The following is a 22,408-nucleotide window of genomic DNA, read 5'->3' on the forward strand; positions in this document are numbered from 1 at the left end:
ATCCATGTAGTCCTATGAGACTGAGTTGTTCAAATTCTTAATTTCTTATTCTGTTAATCTCTGGGTTTTTTTTTTTGCATTTTTGATATATTTCATGTAAATTGTTGCCTTTTTGTCATATAATGGGGCAAAATAGTTTTAATAAATGTTTCCCTTCCTCATTTGTTAATCATTCTCAGTTTTTATATTGCCAATATTGTTTTCCTCTTTCTCTATGTTTTTTTTAACTAGCTTGCTAATTATTTATGAAAGTCATCCTAATATAGTGGAAAGAGCAGTGGTTTGGAGTCAAAGGGATGAGGTTAATATGTCAACTCTGACATCTACTACCTGTTTTACCTTAAGCAAGTAATGTTCCTGGGATTCATTCTTCAAATGAGAGGTTTGGACTAGATGGCCTCTGAAGTCTCTTCTAGCTCTAGATCTATGAGAAGAATATCCTATGATCTATTTTATCATCATTAAAAAAAATAGTTCCTGGTTTGATTAAGTAATTAAATCTTTAAAGGGTAATTGCAATTTTCTTTATCCTTTTCATGATTTTTATATATTCTTTCATTTTTATTTCACTATGGTAAAGGATAGGATTTCTGCATTTATGAACTTTTTATGTCTTGGTGAATGGTCCATTTTTGAAAAGGTTCAGTATACCTGTTTAAAATATGTCTATTGTTTCCTATTTCCATTCATTAATTCCACAAGTTATATTCTATCTATTTTTATGAGATTTTTGTAGGTCTTTGGGGTACTAAGGCTGTCAATTAGTAAAATTTATTGTATATTCATCCCTATAGTTTCATGCTTAATATATTTTCCATGCATAATATATTCTCCATGTTTACTTCTTTGACCATTATTGTTGACTTATCTGAGACCATAATTGTTAATCCCACTCTTTTTGGCTCTTCATTTGAGGCATAACAAATTCTGCTCCAGTCCTGTATTTTAATACTTTGTCAGTATTTATGCCTCAAGTATGTTTCTTTTAAGTAAAATATTGTTTCATTCTTCTTCCTAATATATTCTGTTACCCCCCTGTGTTTTTTAATTTCTTCAATTCATATTCAAAGTTGTTTCCCTAATTGTGTATTTTCATATAATTTTACATTCACCTTCACCCTCAGCTCTTTTTTTGTATAGTAGAAGAATGTGTAGAAAAAAGACCCAATCTGATCATTTCTAGCAATCTACAAAAACGTGATCTGTTTCTACTGCTCCACTTCTCTTCATCAAGTCCAGACCCCAATCTTTGCTTATTCACCTTTCCTTTCTTAATCCACCTATTTTTAGATACATACTCCAAATCTGACGTTTGTTTTGCTTGTGACTGACTACTTCCTCTCTTACTGTCTTCCTTTTCTCCTCATTCTCTGCTTCCTCTTGTTTCTTTGCTAAGTTGAGTACATTCCTAAACCAAACTTGTGGGAGTATTCAACCTTTTTTTTTCACTTTAGTTAAGAGTAAAGTTCATGAGAAGCTTATCTTCCTCAATATCTCCCTCTGAATTTGTAATACTCTTGTTCTCACCAACCTAATTTATGAGTAGTAATTTTTTCTTCCTCCTAGTTTCCCCTAGCATATTCTTTCCCTCATCTTTTTTGTTTCATCTTTTAAAACCATCACAATATCACATCAAAATCATTACCATGCCATCCAGTTATAGGTAACATAACTCCTTCTAAGACTCTTGAAGACAGTAATATTCTGAAGGGACAACAACCTCTGTATTAGAATGTAAGTACTTCGAAATAACTTAGTACCTTCTAGTTGCTCAAATATATTTAACTTCCTACGTTCTTTTGAGTCCTATTTTTTAATTAAAAAGTTTCTATTCAGTCCCTGGTATTTTCATCAATAGTGTTTAAAGATATTCTATTCCATCAAAAATCTGTTTTTTTCCCTTTTATAAGTATACTCAATTTTGCTGTTATTTTTTATTTTAATCCTTTACATTTTTCCTTTTTCTATTCAAATATTTTCCTTTCTTTAAGTTTATTGTTGTCAAGCTTTGTGTGAACTTGTCTTTCCTTTGTTTTTGAACTCATTTTTCTGAGGACTTAAAGTATTTTTTCCTTTAACACAAACACTTTTTATTTTGGTTTTGACATCCTTAGGTATTGTTAATTTGGGTTTTCTCCAGAAGGTGATTGGTAAATTCTATATTCTCCTTGCTCTCTGGTCCTAACAGATCTGGTTATCTTTATTTTTTGATTCCTAGAAATATGATGTCCAGGGTTTATTTGGGCAATGTTTTCAAGAAGTTCATTAATTATCAAATTATATCTCCTTTTTCAGATTGATTTAAAAATATATCTTATATTTTCTTCTAGTTTTCCAGTTAGGGCTTTTTTTTTCTTTCACCAAGTCATTTTCCCCCTTCAAGGATCTACTTGTAGTTGCTGTAGTATTTTTTTTGGAGGGGGGATTTACTTCTTGGGGTTAATTAACCAATGGTATGTCTTCATTGGTCACAGTGTTTTGGGTCAGTTTATTCATATTTCAATTCTCAGCTTTTGGATTGGAATTTTTTGACAGGTCCAGGTTTCAGCTATTCCAGAATTTTGCGTGGGTAAGGTAGATAATTTTTGACCCTATACCCTCTGAAGTCAGGCTACCCTATTTGTTGTAAGCCATTACTGTTCTAAATCATTTGCCTGGCACTATACTCTATTTTGCTTCAGTCCTTTGCTTCTATCTCCTGGTGTCTACAGCATGTGTTGGCCCTAGCCCATAGGTTTCTTTTTCTGTACTCAATTACTAGATATATCCCTATCTTGTCCTGGCCCTGACAGGTTTCAGTCAGACACTGAATATCAATAAAGTCTTAGGCATACTGGAAAGTTGGGCATCCTTCCTTTGCACTTATACTGGGAACTTTGTGTTCCCAGATGTAAAATGGACCTTGTCTCTTGTTTTGACTGTCAGTGCACTGAGTGGGACTGGGCAGTGACACACTGGCCAAGCTCTTTCTTTTGATTGTCTTCTGGTAGTCCATGACTTGCATATATCTTCAGACTGGAAAATACTTATTCAGAACCTGTGGATTGCAGGCTGGTTTACCACAGCTCTCACTCCTTTCTCTGGGATTACCTCTTTCCCAGTACTTTCTGGCTTCTGGTCATCTTTTTTTCTAAGATTCTACAGTAGATGAATGAATTTACTCCTCTTTCTATTTTGTTTCTTTTATGACTGCTCTCCCTGTACTCCTTTTTAGATATTTTCTGGGATGTAAGGGAGAGAATGGGACTCTCCAACTCTTCAGGTTGTCATATTAACCAGAAGTTCTCAGTGATTTTCTCATGTTGATACAGGTAGTCAATGTCTAAAGCAGAATTTGAATGAAGATTTCCTGACATTAATGCTCTACCCATTACATGGGAACTCCTCTCAGATTTTCTTTAATGATAGGTACTTAATACAGTGAAATAAATTGAATGTTTTGATTTGGTCCCAATACTTAATGGTATTTAATCTATTTTGTAAAGATGAGAAAAACTGATGCTTTCTTCCTATTATTGGTTCCTTCTCATCTTTTGCCCAAGTTACTGAAGTGACTTTTTTAGAGAATAGGGAGAGTGAGATATAGGGAAAATTTCTATCAAACTTAGTCATCATAGAGAATGGAAACAGTGCCAGATAGCTTTCCTTTTGGACACTGGAAAGTTTACTATACATTTTTCTTCTTCCCATTTCCTACACAGAAATAGAATGAAGCTGATTGAGTAAGAAAGTACACCCCACACACACACACACACGTGTATTTCTTTATTTATTCTGGTGATTCAATAAGAAGGAAATGATAGGAAGCTGGGGAGAAGATAGACAGTATTTCTAAATTCCTTCATTTTTTAATTTTAGCTTTTAGTTTGTTGCAATTCTCTGGAATTATTAGATAGTTTTACATTTTCAAGGTGCAAAGCTCAAATTTTGGGGTAAGTGGAGAAATGAAAACTACTATGTGTATATTGTAGAATAATGTGCATTAAATGTACTAAACATCACTAATGTGCTTTAAAAATTACTAATTTAAAATTTACTTGTAATTTTGTCTGAAAACAAGCAGGGTTTTAATCCTGGAGGTAATCAATATAGCCCCAAGTTTTAAGGTTATCTGAAATTAATTTATGAAGTTTTAGTTTGTATTGGATTTTTGCTTTCTTATATTAAGAATTTGGTTTCAGTTGCTGCATAGTTCCTCTCTTTTCATGTTTTGGGGTTAGAACAGCTTTAAAAATCTACCCTGACATTTTGTTGGTCATTTGGTCCCAATATGTATTTTTTTGAAAGTACATTCTTTTCATCTGAAGGATGAGGAAGGCCTCTTTAGTTTTCAGTTTTTGATTTGCTCATATTTACTAATCAGTGAATTATTCCTAGCTTTAATAACTTGTAGCATATACATTCAACAACAGAATACCTCAAATACACTTATTATTATTTATTTATAGCTTGGTAGACATTTGTTTACTAAAGCACATGGTCCACTTTTTAAAAAGTTTATTTTGCATTAACAAATCATTGCTAAATATCTGCTATGAGGAAAAAAATACATAATCTCTGACTTTAAGGAATATAGTACAGAGTAGGAAGGATAAGATCTGTATATATATATACACACACACACACACACACACATCATATAAGCTGTGAAGTAAGGAGACAATGAAAAGACTGACACATGAGATTTAGATAAATATTGATTTTTCCCAGCTGAGGAAATATGGAAGCTTCATGGAAGAGGTGATTCTTGATTCGGATCTTGAAGATGGCATTAACTAATTAATATTAATACCTTAACTTTCATTCTTGATAACTTGCAGTCCTTTCAATTTCTGTCCCAATACCCATTGTTCCCTTTGCATGCACATAGATAAGTAAAGACTAAGAATATATAAAGTAATATAGAGTAATTTTGAGGGAGAAAGAATTAATAACATGAGCTATTCTTTAAAGAAACAATGTTTTTTTAAATTTTATATATATATTTTAAAGCAATTGGGGTTAAGTAACTTGCTCAAGGTTACACAGCCAGTTATTTCTGAGTGTGGTGCTAAGTATCAGAACCCAAATTCGATCCCAGGTCATCCTGACTCTAGGGCTGGTGCTCTTACTCACTGCGCCATCTGGCTGCCCCTAAGCAATTGGGGTTAAGTAACTTGCTCAAGGTTACACAGCCAGGTGTTTCTGGGTGGGTACTAAGTATCAGAGCCCGGATTCAATCCCAGGTCATCCTTACTTTGGGGCCGGTGCTACCTGGCTGCCCCAAGAAAGAATGTTTAAAAAGCAAATTTGAGGAATGAATGTATGCCATAAATGGCAGTGCAAAAGCATAGAAGTGGGAGATAAAATGTTATACAGAGTCAATTTTACTGTAATGGAGAGTATGTGAAGTTATGTATTTGGACATATATATATATATATATATATATATATGTATATATATATATATATATATATGGATACACACACAAGTCTGTGTGTGTGTCCATAGCAGTTGTTGAGACCACCAATGAAGAGAAGAGAACCAGATCAGAACATTGGATGATAGCCACACTTAGTTTAACATTTCTTAAAAATATTAGTGAGTCAAGATAAATACAACCCAAAATAAACCTTATATCAAAGAAAATGCCAACAAAGCCAATTTAGTGGTATTCTCTTATCCTATTAGCTATTTTATAAAGTTAGCCATTCTAACTCTTAATTCCCTTTGAAAGACTATAGGAAATTTCAAACTGAAAGTTATAGCTTGAGTATTTTGTCCCCACAGCATAAGATGATAAAGTTTGAAATGGCACTTGTGTCTTCCATTTTAAGCCAATAAACACGCCTATAGAAGTCCTGATAGTGGTCAGCTTTACATATGAGTTGTTAGCTTATAGTCACATGACCTAGCCTAATCATGCCAACTTTCACTGTATGCTATTGGTAAGTGCCACTGGCCTAACCCTTGGCATATATCAAGCAGGTTAATGCAAAGTCATTTCAGAGGCTCAAGCAAGCAATATCCCTTTCAATTCCTCCCTTCCTTCCTCCCTTCCTTCCTTCCTTCTTTCCTTCCTTTCTTTCTTCCTTCCTTCCTTCCTTCCTTCCTTCCTTCCTTCCTTCCTTCCTTCCTTCCTTCCTTCCTTCCTTCCTTCCTTCCTTCCTTCCTTCTTTCTTTTTCCCTTCCTTTCTCTGCATAAGAATGAATAGCATGGGGAGAAAAAAGAAGGGATATCTGAAGCTCAGTTGTACGGATGTGTTACTATTCAGAAAAGTTAGCCCACTGGGAAAATTAGAAAGAGAAAAGAAATAAGAGATAAAAGGTAATGATCGTGGCCTAATTCTGTCAGGAAGCAAGTGGGCATTACCATCAGTAGTTCTAATGTCAAGTTCTGCTTGGGAAAATATGACTTTGATCTACGTTGCTTAGGAGCATTTAAAAAGTAAATGGATACTGGAAGTTTAACAGGGCAACCTGAGTAAATAAGTGTCCCTCAATACAGACCTCAAACCACTGAAATGACATACAGACACATTCCATGCTAGGGAAAGATACATAATGGGAAGGATAGGATCTTTAAAAGCCCTTAAAGTTTAACCTTGTATATGCTGAGAATATAAAAATGGTTACAAAGTATTTTAAGTAGGAAATAGAACAAATGACATGAATGCATAAAAGTTTTTTTAATGGTATATATTCTATATAAATAAAGGAATTACCTGATTTATTTTTGCATTCTATATCATAGCCTGTGATTGGGCTATTTCCATCAAATCCCATGGTCCATCTGAGGGTAATAGTACGTGCTCTCACATCTTTGATTTCTATTTCGGGAGGGTCTGGAGGTTCTGGGTAACAAAAAGCATATGAAACCCATCTTAGTTTACTTCAAAATGATGTACATGTTTTGCAAAAATTGCAGCACTGACACTGAATTATCAAAATATTATTCAACAGCAGGTTATAACTCAGTTTTAAAATATTTTCTTTCCAATCATATTTTGGGGAGAAGGACTTCTACTCAAAATGTGTCCCACTTTTCCAGCCTTCACTGTATTAGAAAATTATGATAATGTATCATGGTATTAGATGAATCATATTCCAGTTGATATTCACTATCTGGTGAAAATTCTGATTGAAGATCCATTCTTATTTCCAGTTTTGGTAGGTGATATATACTATATGACTATTTGAAAAGAAAGCATTTTTAATTCTGATAAAATAGAAGAAATCTTTTAAGAAGTCTTTTAACCAATATTTTTCATTCTACAAAAACTTCCTTGCTAATTGTTAATTTTAAAAAATAACTTTTTTTTGTTTTTAGATTTCTTTGAACATTTTCTCTTAAACTATAAAATTTCTCATAATACTTCACTTTAAAATTTTTTTTCTCATCATGCTATCTTCCTACCTTGTACAGTGAGTTGAATTATTCCACGGTCCTCCCCATAAGAATTGATAGCATGACAGGAAAAGAAGCCAGAATCTTCTCTTAGAGTTGGCAAAATCTGCATATGGAAGAGAAAAAAAATACAACTTTTTCAGTAGTGTATAACAGTGAGAAATACACTAACATAGACTGGCTATAAAGAATCTCTCCAAATTTAGCCCTTTTGCACTGTCCCTGACACTCTACTCTTCCAGATGGATAACTAAGGAAAATTTGTAAGAGAGCATTGATGTGTATGTTATCTGTGTGTATGTTCAAATGTATTGGTTCTATATCATTAAATTCATCTGCAAACCAGTGAAATTGTTATTATCCATTGGATAGGATGTCATAGTCAATTTGATATATATTCTAAATATACATAAACAAAAATGTACCCACACAAACACACATTGTTTTGATGGCCTGAAATATTATAGTAAGATTTGAGTCTAAAGAAATCTAATCAGAGGTCCCTAGAAAGGTATGGAATTGCCATGAAATTTTCAAATGCAGGGTCTTTTTTTTACCTTTATGTGCCAAAGAACATTTGTCTGCTTGTGCTAAATGCATTTCTTAACTCAATGAGAGGAGTCAAGTTGTATGCTTTTACTAAAAATTATACTTGTTTAGCACCATATTTTATTTTTTTAAAGGAGTGAAGTAGGCTTATATTTTTAAATACATTATCTATGTTATAATATAATTAATAATATGTATCATTTATATTATATTATATATCATTTTTATAATAGTTATCCCAAGTCTTATGAGATTTGAAACATTATCAACATATTTAATAGCAAAGCGGAAAATATACCTAGAACAGAGACCTTCCTTTTGGATTATAAATTTGACAAAGGCCTATTTTTTACTCTTTTATTATCTCTGGGAATCCTGCTGTATGTATAAAAATATTTTTGTTCTTATTAATATTGACTTAATATTACAATAATATTTTGAAGGCTGTTAAAATCCTTCAATATAATGAGAAAGAGAAGTAATGTTTTATTAATAATTTTGAAATTATTTTCCATATATCACCACATACATATCCAGGAGTAGTGAAGAAAAAAAAAGATTTGTTGTAATAATTGGTAGTTTATGCTATATCTTTCAGTTTTCAGTACCTGGAGAGTAGAAAGGACTTCTTCTCCCACCTCCTTTGTGGACACAAGATAGCGGGCCATTTCTGGGTTAATGATTCGGTCTTCTTTCTCCCAGCGAACTATAATGGGTTTCTCACCATGGGCTGTACAAATCATTTCCTTCTTTTGACCCTGAGTAGCCAGGGTAGTATTTGGGTATGATGTTATCATAGCAGGAACTAAAACAATCAAAAATAGTAACACTGCTTACTCAGGAAAGTAGACTTCATGGGCAACTAGGTAAGTGGATAGAGTACCGGGCTTGGAAACAGAAGACATCTTTCTGAATTCAAATCTGGTCTCAGACACTTACTAGCTGTGTGACCCTGGGAAAGTCACCTATTTGCCTTAGTGCCTCAACTGTAAAATGAGCCACTCCAGTATCTTTGCCAAGAAAACCCCAAGTGGGTTCACAAGGAGTTGGACATGACTGAAAAAAAAATTCTTGGTTGCAGACTTTAGGTACAGTGATATGAAACTACTATAAGTCCTCCTAAATAGTGCTTAAATATTTAATTTTATGATATTAAACATCATCTAAAAAAAGTATCAAAAGAATATTAGGAATGTGAAAGAAAAGCTGAATAGGTGAAGGTACCCTAAATAAAATATTTTCTATTCTAGACACCCAAAGAAAAAAGCATTATGCCTATTTATCTACAAACCAGTAGAGAGGTTGGAAGTATTCCTGCAGTTTACACAAAAATTATCTAACTAATGTGATTATCCAGAAATGGAAATGGCTAAGTTATGACTATGAGAGTTTTAAAATTCAGAAGATCCAACAAAGGTTCTTTCAGCAAAAGCAGAGACCACTAGAGCAGTGGCAGTCAAGTACAGTGAGGAACCAGTGCAGTAACTGAGAACTCTGATTGACCCAGTGCAAAAGTAAATTGACTCAGCAGCTGAAATATCATGACATGAAAGGAGCTAGCCCAACTGATGAAATGAATGGTCAAGCATGAATTAAAATTGGCAGGTACACCATGAAGGAAGAAAAGAAAATATTCTTTCAGGGACTTAAAATATGTTTAAAATACATACTTCAAACAAACATTATAAAAAAAGTAATTGTACAACTTAAATTAGTTTATAGTTATTTCTGCCATGGGCATGCCCTTATTTTCTACCATTCAAAGTAAAATAGACTTTTAGGCAAGCATACGTTTGGCATTCAAACAACACGATCAGCCCATTAGAAATGCACTCTCTGCAGTAGAGTTTGAATGCTTGGCAGTTTAGTTTGAGTAAGGAGCTCAGTGTCTGGTACCTTATCCTGTCAGGTGATCTTCAGAATCTTCTAAGACAATTCAAATGGAAGCAATTCAGTTTGCTGGCATGGTGCTGGTAGACTGTCCCAGCTTCTCAGGCATACTATGAAGTCAGCACCACTGCTGTGTAGACCTTCAGTTTGGTAGGCAGTCTTCTCTCCTACACTTTCCTTTGGAGTCTCCCAAACATTGAGTTAGCTCTGGTGATGTGTGCATCAACATCATTATCAATGTGCATGACCCTGGAATGTATACTGCCAATGTAAGTGAACTTATCTGCAGCATTCAAAACTTCTCCTTTCACAGTAATTGATGGTTCCACTTGCGAATGGTGTGGTGCTGGCTGGTGCAGCATCTGTGTTTTCTTGGTGTTAATTGTTAGGGCCAAATTAGCATAAGCAGGAGAGAATTGATCCAGACTTTGCTGCATCTCAACTTCAAAGGCTGCATTGAATGCACAATCCTTTAATCCTGGCTTCCTTTAAGTCCCAACTAAAACTCATCTTTTATAAAAAGCCATTTCCAATTGCTCTTAATTCTAGTGCCTTTTCTCTCTCTTATTTCCTATTTATGCTGTATATAACTTGCTTTGTGTGTGTATGTATATACGTACCTATGTACATAAGTATGTGCATATGTATGTATATGTGCATCTATCTATCTATCTATCTGTCTGTCTGTCTATCTATCGGTCTGTCTGTTTATCTGTCTATCTATATTGGTATGATGTCTCCCCTATTAGAATGTGAGCTCCTTGAAGCCAGGAACTATCTTTGGCCTCTTTTTGTATCCCCTGGCACATAGTAGGCAATTTAGAAATGTTTACTGATTGATAAGACATTCCTTTCAGGACACTTCCCCTAAAGTTTTGTGTGGTGATGATTATTACCTATATAAATGCATTAAATTTGAGCAAGAATTGAGCGCAATATATTTCTCTGAACTATAACGAGGCAAAAGATATCTCTAAAGGGGTCTTTGGAAAATTCTCAAATCATCTAATATGAAGGCAGAGGGGTTTACTGTCTTTCCTGCAGAGTTTTTTCTGCTGTGTTCAGAGAATGACCATCACTATTCACCTACAATGTGGCAGAGGAGGAGAACTCCCTTTCTTTGCTACCTCTCTTATCCCAGCTCCATGAATGGGTCATAAGGGATGTTTATTTTTGTTCTCTTTTGACTTGAGTTTAAGTTGCCAGAAATGATCTCCATTGAATTTGGGAGTTTGAGCCATGGTTACCCTGGAACCAAGCTTCCAGGTGGCAATGTTGCAGCCACCTGCCAATTCAACAGAGAAGCAGAGCCAAGGTGCCTGGGACTTAAGTCCAGTTAGGGTTTTTGACTTGGAACTGGGACTGCATGTTTTATAGGAAGCAAGCTAAGCTATACATATTCCCCTCTGCAGACTGAAGTGAAACAAAAAGGGATTAAGCCCCATGTCTTGAGAGGAGTAAGTTTGCAGAGTTTTTTGAAGCAAATATTCATTGTAAAAGCTAATAAAAAAGTGGGGTGCTAGGGGGCAGCTAAGTGGTGTGGGGGATAGAGCACTGACCCTGGAGTCAGGAGGAACTGAATTCAAATTTGACCTCAGACACTTGACACTAGCTGCACCACCCTGAGCACTTAACACTGATAGCCTTGAAATAAAAAAAAAAACAATGTGAATCCAGTGGTTAACTTGAACCAGGGTGTAGGAGATCACCCCTAACCTTGGGGGAACAACATGAGGGGGCAGAAACCACTTTTTTAGAGCCTAGCCACACCACAAACTCCCTCAAAGGTGCTGGAGAAACCTAGGGCAGGGATGAAATGTAATATATCTGTTCTTCCAGGCAATGATGGCTAGGGTAGACAGTATTGCATATCTTTCTTGTCCCTATCCCAAATTCAGTCCCTCTAGGATATTTTGAAGACAAAGATTTCTGAAGATATCTATTAGAACTTGGAGAAGGCCTAATTAATCAGCAGGAAGATCCAACAAAGCTTGAGGGCCTAAAACACCATTCATTGCAATTATCCTCAGGTTTAATTCTTAAGGTCATAGAGCATATTCACATTAGTTTCTTCTTGGGAAATGGCCACAAGCAGTTTATTCTCTAATCTTCTAGAATACTAGGAGCAACACCAATCTCCAGAAGCATCAACAAAAACACCATTAGAAATTTGAAGTCCAACTTGGTCCCACCTTTGTCCGTGCAGTCTCTCCTCCACTTCAAAAAACTTATTATATTCCAGTCCTGAAAGAATTCACCATTGATCCAGAGTGAGCTTGATGAAGGCCATTGAACTGACTATTAAGCTTAATAGTAGATCAAAATGAGATACTCACATAGCATTCAATAATTTAAAAAATAAACAAATTTACTTTGTTATAATAAGAGAAATATAATTAATAAGAAGAGGCATTGAAGACATCTCTAGTTAATTTAGCTGAGTGAGACTTCCTTGATGGTGTTATCTGTTACGATCTACCTCAAAAAGCCAAGCCCCAGAGAGTCCCTGGAGCTCCTTCTGCTAGCTTTGTTTTCAGATGATGAGGATATGATGCCAATGGTCAGCATTTATTCCTCTGAGCTGACTTAGTTTTGAGGAAGGTATCAATATTTAAGGTACCAATATCTTAAGGAAAAAAATATCCTGACTAGCATGGGGGTGATGTGGGGAGGGAATAGGGTCCTATCTTATATATTGGTCTTATATATTGGTAGCAATAGAAGTTTTATAAATACAACACTAGGCCAATGCATTCTGAGAAGATGGAGGAGTAGGTCAGGAATGTCCAGGCTCTCCACGTTTCCTCCACAGACAGAAAATTGCCATGAAATAAATATAGAGCAGCAGAAATAAATGGGTGAAATAGTTGTCCTCCTAAGACATCTTGAGAAGACCTCAGAAAAGACTCCAGTGTCTGAGGTTTGATCTGAGTGAAATGTAAACACCTCCAGGAAGACTCCTCTGAATTGACAGACAATGGGCCCTGAGGGAAGCAGACTAAGCTTCAAGAAATTTCATCTTCTGAAATTTTACCTCATAAACTTTTTTAAAGCAATTGGGGTCAGTAACTTGCTCAAGGTTATGTGGCCAGTTATTTTGTGTGGGTGCCAAGTATCTGAGGCCAGAACCAATCCCTGGTCTCCCGACACCAGGGCCCACGCTCTTACTCGCTGAGCCACCTGGCCACCCCAACCTCATAAGCTTTTTGCTTAAAGAACAGCAAACATTGAATGAGGGAAAATTGAAGGACCCCTTGCTGTTTCCCAAATTCAGACCTAGCAGTTCTGACCAGACATGATCATATCTGTGACTGTGGGGGAGGAGGAACACACATAAGTCTGGTGAGTGGGGTGCTGCAGGGAGCAAGAACATTTTTGGAATAGCATGCTTGGGGCTTAAGGAGGAAGAAAGGAGTCTCTAAGTTTGAGTCCCAAGGCAGAATTCAGAAAATAACAGTAAGAAGGACCTGACATTACCCACAACTAGAGAATAAAAATTATAATAACACCAAGCTGCTAAAATAAAATAAGACAAATAAGGAATAAAAATGAGCAAGCAAAGGAAAAAGAACCTAACCATGGATAGCTACTTTGGTGTAAAAGAACATCTGGGTTTATATTTAGAGGAAGATAGTGAGGTTAAAAAAAAGCCACTCCTACCCTAAAGAATAACATCAAATGGTCATAATCCTAAAAAGAAATCTTGGAAGAACTTAAAAAGGAATTAAAAAATCAAGTAAGATTGAATGAGGAAAAAATAGGAAAAAATAAAAGCAATTCAAGAAAATTATGAAAAGAAAGTTAATTAAAAAAGGGGATACAAACATCTTAAGAAAATAACTCCTTGAAACTAGAATTGGGCAAGTGTAATTTAATCACAAAGTATAAAAGTCATGGAATGCAATTAAATTACAATTTCATCAGTCACTACTCAGTACCCATGGAGAGGTCTTTTCATCTTAGGCAGGCTCTCAGTTTCCATGGTTCCTCTTCCATGTTCCTAGCTCTTGCCTCAATCCAACAAATTGTCACCTAGGTTCAAAAGCAGACAGCTCCCAGTTCCTTGTCTGGCTCTCCATGCAGTTCATATTCTATATTGAAGCTCACAGTGTCCAGTTCACCTCAAATCCTTCACAGTTTCTGTTCCTGGGAAGAAAAAGCTTAATAAAGCCACAGACAGGCAAAGTACCAACACCACAGTCATGCTTCCTCTGGAAGTTCTGGCTGGCCCTCAGAAGTCTTCAGCAGCTCCAGCTAGCCCTTGGAAGCTCTCAGCAGGAGTTTGGCTAGCTCTGAGAAGAAGCTCTGCCACCACAAATTTGAGTTTTTCCACCACACGTTCAAGTTTTGCCACCACAAGTCTTAGTTCTGCCACCACAAGTTTGAGTTTTGCCACCACAAGTCCAAGTTTTGCCACCACAAGTTTGAGTTTTGCCACCAGAAGTTCTGTTCTCAAAATAAAAATTATTGGGGTGGCCAGGTAGCACAGCGAGTAAGAGCACCAGCCCCAGTGTCGGGATGACCTGGGGATCAAATCCGGGCTCAGATACTTAGCACCACACCCAGAAATAACTGGCTGTGTAACCTTGAACAAGTTACTTAACCCCAATTGCTTTAAAAAATTATTTTCTCCAGCTCCATTCTCAAAATCAAAATCACTTTATCCAGCTCTGTTCTCAAAATCACAATCACTTTATCCAGCCTCCATGTGGCATGCTCCAAGAAATTCTGTCTCAGATCTCAATTCTCATTTCTCTTCTCATTTCTTCTCAATTCTCAGTTGTCTTCAGTCCAGCAATAGAAGCTCAGCTTCCAGATGCTTGCTAAGAGAAATTCTCTCTCTCTCTCTCTGTCTCTCTCTCTGGCATTAGCTGCTCTGCCTCCATGATGCTTGCCCCAAGAAATTCTTGAAGAAGTTCCACAAGAAGTTATGACTGTCCAGCTTGTGCTCTTCCTTATATACAGTATTAGCTCCTCCCTCTTCCACCCCTTCCTGTTATGTAAGCAACATGGGTTCATACCTTCTGTTTCTTTAAGAGAGCCATGATATAATTAGTTTGACACTAAGTCTTAACTTGACACAAAACTTAACTAAGTGTTAAGTACCTGTTAGCTTGTTAATACAAAGGGATCTTCAAATTTCACTACTATTACAATGTCATAGCCAAGTTTCAAAATTCCCAGCTTCTATTTCCCCCTCCAAAAAAGAAAAAAAAAAGCAAAAGTTTAGGGGCAGCTAAGTGGCACAATGAATAGAGCACTGACCCTGGAGTCAGGAGGACCTGGGTTCAAATCCAGCCTCAGACACTTAACACACACACACACACACACACACACACACAACTAGCCTTGTAACCTTGGGCAAGTCACTTAACCCCAATTACCCTACCTTGCCCCCTCCAAAAAAAAAAGCAAAATTCCCAGGTTATAGAAAAAATTTTGCAAGCAACAAGAAAAAAACTCACAACTTAAAAATTGTAGAAAAAAATCAGTATTTCACAACATCTAACAGCTTCTAACACTAAAAGACCATAGGTATTGGAATATTGTATTTAAAAAAAGCAAAGGATCTGGGGTTGTAAAAGTTGAGTATAATCCTGAATGAAAAAAAAATTTGACAGGTGATGAACAGAAAGACTTACAGGTATTTGTAAGAAAAAGACCAGAACTCAATGGAAAATTTGATCTGAAAGACCCAGAAGAAATATAAGGAAATCATTAAAGACTAAGTATAAGGCACTGATTAAAATCAAACTGTTTACTTATGATAAATGACAATGTTATTAAAATTAGTAATTAAAGTTATCCTTACTAAGGTAGTGTGACAGAAAGTTTGGGGCTAAGGTGGATATGATGAGTTGATTCTAAAAAACAAAATTGGGAAGGAAAAGGTTAAAAGGAGAAATTTTAACTCATGAAAATGGGGTGTGAAAGCAAGAACTAATATAGAGGAAGCACATAGGGATGAAATGTTGGTAATATTGGAAGCTAACTCTCATCTGGGTTGAAGAGGAAACAACGTATACATCTGAAGAGGTTTAGAAGCCCTCTGAACTTCTAGAGAGATGAGAACACTGGGGGAAGGGGGTAGGGAAGGAATTTTTAGAAGGGTATATAATACAGATTAATATTAGGAGGGTGGGGTGAATAGATGAGGGAGGTACTTTTAGAGAGAGGGTTAATATAAAAAATAGGAGGGTAAAGGGAGAAGATGAGATAATGGGGACAGGATGAAAAGATAGACTGAGAAGGAAAATAGTGAGTAAAAATAAGATGGACAGAAATTCAAAAATAGTAATTATAACTTTGAATGTGAAGTAGAAAAAAATAATAAAATTTATTTGGAAAAATAAAGTCAAGAATATCAAAGGAAATAATGAATAAAAAATAAAGGAAAGAAGTTTAGTAGTACTAGATCTTAAACTGTATTATAAGGCAGGAATTTAAAAAAGGATAATTTTGATTACATCAAATTAAAATGTTTTTGTACAAACTAAACAAATGTAACCAAGATCAGAAAGAAAGCAGAAAGTTTTGGAAAAATTTCTATAGCCAGTTTATCACATAAAGTTTCATCTTATAATATAAAATATATAAAGAACTTTGACAAATCTATAAGAATATGAATCATTCCTCAATTAATAAATGGTCAAAGAATATGACAATTTATAGTTATATGACAAATGCTCTAATCATTTTTGGTTAGAGAAATGTTAATTGAAACAACCTTGAGATATCATTTTACACCTACCAGATTGCTAAAATGATAGAAAGGGAAAGCAACAAATGTAAGAGGGGATGTGGAAAAATTGGGACACTAACTCTTTGTTGGTGAATATGTGAGCTGATCCAACCATTTTGGAGAGCAATGTGGAATTGCGACCCTTTGAGCCAGCAATATCACTGCTTGGTGTATTCCCAAAGATTACTATTAGGGAAAGGGCTTCATACAAAACATTGTATACACCAACAGCAATATTGTTTTTAATAGTACTTTCCCCCAATTATATGTCAAGATAATTTTTTAACATTCATTTTCACAAGATTTCTAATTCCAAAATTTTCTCCCTCCCTCCCCTCCTGTCTTCTGTAAAGTCACTCATCAGCATCTTTCCAGAGGAATGCTACTGTGAACAGCTTTTAAGATTCTGATTACATAGTATACTGAACACTGTTCCATAACAAATCAGAGCAAAACATTCACAGTAAATCAAGGTACAACATTCACAATATTACAACTTATCACAGAAAATCACAATAGTATTCACAACAATTTATCATTAACATGGTCACATAGTTTTCACCAAAGTAGTCACAATATTTAGAACAAAGAGCAATTATCTCAAAGGACAATAGTCAGTCTTCTACTCATGGGGCATACTATGTTACAATTCAATTACTTATTCAGTCATCAATCACTAAGTATCATTAATCCCTAAGTACAATCATTAGAGAATACACAAACCATCCACCTCTAGGTCATTAGTAAACTACAATTTCATCATTAGTCAGTACCCATGGAGAGGTCTTTTCATTTTGACTTTGGGCCGATTCTCAGATTCCCTGGATCCCCTTCCATGATCCCAGATTCTGCCTGAATTCACCAGACTGGTACCTGGGTTCAATGGCAGACAGCTCCCAGTTCCTTGTCCAGCTCTCTGGGTAAGTCCTGCTCCACAATGAAGTTCACAGGGTCCAGCTCATCTCAAATCCTTCACAATTTCTGCTCCCAAGAATTCAAGGCTCAACCAAGCCACAAACAGACAAAGTCCCTGCATCCTGGTCATGCTTCCTCAGTTTTCTGCAGCTCGTTCAAAAATCAGAATCACCTTTTCCAGCCTGGGGGGAGGGGGCTCCTGGGCTCCTGGCTCCTGTTCAGAAGAAGCTCCACCACCACAAGTTCTCAGGAAAATTCTGTCTCAGTTCTTGATTTTCTTTTCTATGGCTGCTCTGCTTCCACATCTGGTCCCAAGATATTCTGACTGTGCCTCTCTGGGGCTTTTCTTACATACACAGCATTAGCTACTTCCTGTTTCAGCCAACTCCTTCCTGTCACATCAGGAACAGGGGTTCATACCTTCTGTTTCTTTCAGAGGCTTGATCAATTACTAAGTGCTAAGTACCCACTTACTTGCCAATAAAAAGGGGTCAAATTACATTACCATTAGGTCTTCCTAAAACATCAGGCAACTTGATTTAGGTTATACATGTGCAATGTGAAACATATTTCCATATTGGTCACAGTTGTGAAAGAAGAAACAGATCAAAAGGAAAAAAATTCAAAAAAAGAAAAAAGTGAAAAAAATATGCTTCAATCTGTATTCAGAATCTTTCAGTTCTTTATATGGATGTGGATAGCATTTTCCTTCTAGAACCTTTTGCAATTTTCTTGTATCATTGTGTTTCTGAGAAGAGCTGAGTCATTCATAGTTGATTATTACACAATGTTGCTGATACTGTGTACAATGTTTTTCTGGTTCTGCTCATTTTACTAGCAATACTGTTTTAAGAACCATTTAGAGTGACTAAATAATTTTGACTATTATAAATACCCAAATTAACTATCAAGGACATATGAAGAACATACCTGCATCCAGAGAAGCAAATGATAAATAGAAGTTTGTATAGAATAATTACATATATATGTATATATATACATATATATGTAGGAGACCTGATGGTTGTTAATATTGATAATCATTATTGTATTGCTTTGGCCTTTGTATTTCATGGTATTTATGTTTAAGTTTTCTTGGTTACCTTGGTGACATGTAAATCTGCCTTCTCAAAGTTAGTTCACTGTAAGCCCTTTAAGTACTTTAATCTTTAATCTGATTTATGCAATTCTGATTGTGAATTGATGAAAAACCATATGGATTTGCCTTATAGATAAGTGATCTATGGGGGGAGTGTGCTGCCCACTCCCTCATAAATTAAAAGGATGAATTGAGGAAATTGAGGGGAATAGGACAGCAAGTGGTTAATTGTGGAAATTGAATGAACCACACTGACTCCACCTTGTGATTTAATTCTGGAGCTAGATTAGTTTCTATTCAATTATGGATCTAGTCCAATTCCTGTTTTGAGAGAAAATGTTATTCGATTGTAGGAATTGGGAGAAAAATCTTACTGCATTGTTTGACCTTCGCCCTGTGTGACTGGGAAACAGAACCATCTCTCCCTGATGCTTATAGACCTTTAACTAAGAACCTAGGATATGCTGACTAGAAACTAAAGATGGATGTAAATTTTCTCATAATTGAGCATCTCAAGCAACTCATATGTCTTACCTAAAAATTGACCCTATATTGACCAATCGGTTATTGTCTTCACAATTGGCATGCTCTGCTTATCAATATGCTCAGAAGATCAAACCTTTGTTTTCTTAGTTATTTTATTTTTCACCTGCCTCACACATTTCAGGGATGTCACAAAGGTGAAATCATCAGGTCTTAGCAACAGATTGGCTATGAAGGATGAAGTATTTCAGGCATGAGGCATGAGGAATTTAAGATTACATCTAGGTTTATTGTCTAGTAGATTGGGAGGATGGTGGTTCCCTCAACAGTGAGAGGAAAGATTGGAAGGGAGAAGGGTTTTGCATATATGTCTACAAAACATTCAGTTCAGGATGTCTAAAAGGAAGTTGCAGATATGAGACTGGAGGTCAGCAAATCAATAAGCCACTCAGATCAATCTAAGGTTCTGGTACAGTTGGCAAGCCTTCTTGGTGCTCACACATGTCAAAGGATCTAAGAGTCTATTAGCTGTTTAGGGCCTAAACTGGTACATGTCATCATCAGTTATAAATAGCTAGGTTCCCTGTTTGTGTTAGTTGTCTCCTTTTTCCTTATATCCAAAGTTCAATTGGTATAGTTAAATTAAAGATTATTATAAATATAGTATTTTCCCAGCACGTATACGTGCACACTTATTTGCATTGACATTAACATATAAAAACACCTAGTTACAGTTTTTGCAAATGTAATTGCATTAAGGATATCAAGTCATTAATTTTTAGCACTTTAAGGTTTACAAAAATCTTTTCCCACAACAGTTCTGGGAGAAAGTTATTATCACTCCCACCCCGATTTACAGATGAAGATTTAAACAGCCTGTTAGTACGATACAGCTAGTTCTGCAGCCAGATTTCAAACACTGGTTATCGGATTTCAAGTTCGGTGCTCTTCTACTATATCACAGTTGAATTTATTTCTTTGCTGTATCAAAATGCTTTGAAAAAGTGAAAAAAAAAAACAAAGCAAGTGAACAACAGTAACAATAGCAACAACAAACCCCATTATGGAATGTTGATGAAATTGACTTGTATCTCAGCAAAGAAGGCTTTGGGAAGAATTGATCTTCTGTAGATCCATATTTGTACATACTCTTGACACCATCTTTCTCTTTCCAGAGATCATGTCAGTAGACACTGTTGTAATGGAAAAGACATGGGACTAGAAGCCTTGAATTCCATTCTCAGTTCACTTACTTTCACTGACACAGAAGATGTGGGTATTTTATTTTATCTAACTGTGCATGTATGAAGAACATTATATATGAAAGAACAATAGCAGTATAACAATTTGTCTTAATAAACACAAATAAATATACACAAAACATCTACGTATATGACCTTATGCAAATTTTAGTTGTTTCTTCTGTAAAATGAGAATAATACCCTCTCTTGTCCTAGAGAGTTGCAGAACAGATAAAAATCAATAACATGTGAAGACACACCAAAAGTAAGAGGATCATATAAATGCAACATTAAAATATTATTTATAATTTTTCATATTATTATGAGAGATATCATGGTATAGCAGACACAGTATTGGATTTGTAGTCAGAAGATAAAGTTAAAATTCTGCCTCTGACATTGACTATATATATGTGACTATAACAGATTTCTTAATATCTATACACCACAAGCAACTCCTTAAGATTTATTAATTGAATGATAGATAAGGTTGAGAGGCAGTTTGTAGAGGATGTTCCCTCACCAGAAATTCATTACCTTATTGAAATCACAGGTGTTTTATATATTTGTGTTTATTAAGACAATTTGTTATTTTGCTACTGTTCTTTCATATTTAGTATAGTGAAGACTTTTTTTGCAAGTTTGATAAAATAACTTTTATTTACCAACATATAGTAGACTCAGTCTACTATATGTTGTACTAAACTATATATTGTACTAAACTGCTACTACTCAGACTATCGTTGGGATAACTCCAGTAAAAGGAAATAAAAGAGAAATGGTGTCCTGTTCATGCATTTTTAAAATTATTCCTCCAGGTTTATGTATTTTGAAAGCTTTTTTAATAGATATTATGCATATTTAGTGTGACTACATCTATTAAAACACTGTGCTTAAGTTTCTATGAATCAGTGTTATGTCTGAGTAACTTGGGGAAATATGATAATGCTTTTTGTGATAATGCTTTGTACAATTTATTGCTTAAGTTCTCAAGAACAACTTGAGGTCTATATCTGTAGTATCAGAATTAGATATGTTAACTTATAAAAGATAGCAAACTTCTGATATATAGCTCTAGTCAAATAATCTTGTATTTATAGTAATAATTTAAGATCTTGCAGATGCTAAATTTTTGTAACCTGAAGTTTCCACCATTTCACTGAAAAATTTGCATTAGTCATTAATTCCAGGCCCCTTAAAGATAAACCTTCTGGATTTTCTATGGCAATAACAAATTGCTATCATTATTATTTCATTCTTATTTGTAAATGGATTTCAAATAGAAATGGTCTGAATCATAATTCTACAATTATTCTTTTATATTTAATGTTTTATAGACTAGTACGTTGGTAGATAAAATAAGTAAAATAACTACTTTTGCCGTTGAATTAAAGTATTGATGCATATGCTCATTTTCAGTGAGCTTCTTGAAAGCATGCTTACATAAATTTTCATAGAAGATACAACAATAGAGATGACATATATCTCATCTTGATCCCACAATATTCTGCTTTCTTCTGCCAGGTAACCATTTTGAAAGCTTTTCATTTCACATAACTCAGACATAGTGAATATGTAGGATGCTGGCATCTATTAAACCTTGTTCTTAAATTTTGATGGATTAATGTTATATCCAAGGCCATTGTGGGCTTGTATAGTGATTTAGTGTGTGGTAATTCTCTGGTTTTGATACTGTTAATTGGTTAAGTTGTCAAGAGTATTTTGAGTTGGAAATTTCCAGTATGGGGACTTGTCACCTTTCAGTTTTGAGAGATGGCAAGCTTCAGATGCATAATTCTAGCTACGTGGTCATGTCATTCTAAATATTCAGTAGATGCTAATTTTTTGTAGCTTACAATGATGCTATGCATTTGCCATTATTTCCTTGCATAATCTGCATTGATCACTAAATTCATTCTTTTTAAGGATAATCTATCTCTAATTTCTGGTGATGGTTTTTTGGTCCTAAGTCATTATCATATTATTACTGATGATTATGGTAATATTTTAACATTATAGTATTAATTTTAGATCATGTTCCTTTCTCGTTTTTCCTTCTCCAGGAGGACTAACATATATGTTAATGATTTCAAGGTACAGT

The 22,408-nt window shown here is 35.1% G+C and overlaps 1 protein-coding gene across 1 annotated transcript in view; it reads right to left on the reverse strand.

Moving 5' to 3' along the window:
- DSCAM (DS cell adhesion molecule) overlaps positions 1-22,408 on the reverse strand; it is an 870,593-nt gene that overhangs the window by 220,575 nt on the left and 627,610 nt on the right. The window contains exons 12-14 of the mRNA XM_069074855.1: positions 8,546-8,742; positions 7,398-7,494; positions 6,706-6,834 (exon numbers count right to left, since the gene is read on the reverse strand). Coding sequence (XP_068930956.1) covers positions 6,706-6,834; positions 7,398-7,494; positions 8,546-8,742 — 423 coding nt within the window. The remainder of the gene's footprint in view (positions 1-6,705; positions 6,835-7,397; positions 7,495-8,545; positions 8,743-22,408) is intronic.

The sequence above is a fragment of the Petaurus breviceps genome, unplaced genomic scaffold (assembly GCF_028583685.1).
Source record: "Petaurus breviceps papuanus isolate PSGF00001 unplaced genomic scaffold, PetGlider_PUasm1.0 90897, whole genome shotgun sequence".
Classification (NCBI taxonomy): Eukaryota; Metazoa; Chordata; class Mammalia; order Diprotodontia; family Petauridae; genus Petaurus; species Petaurus breviceps.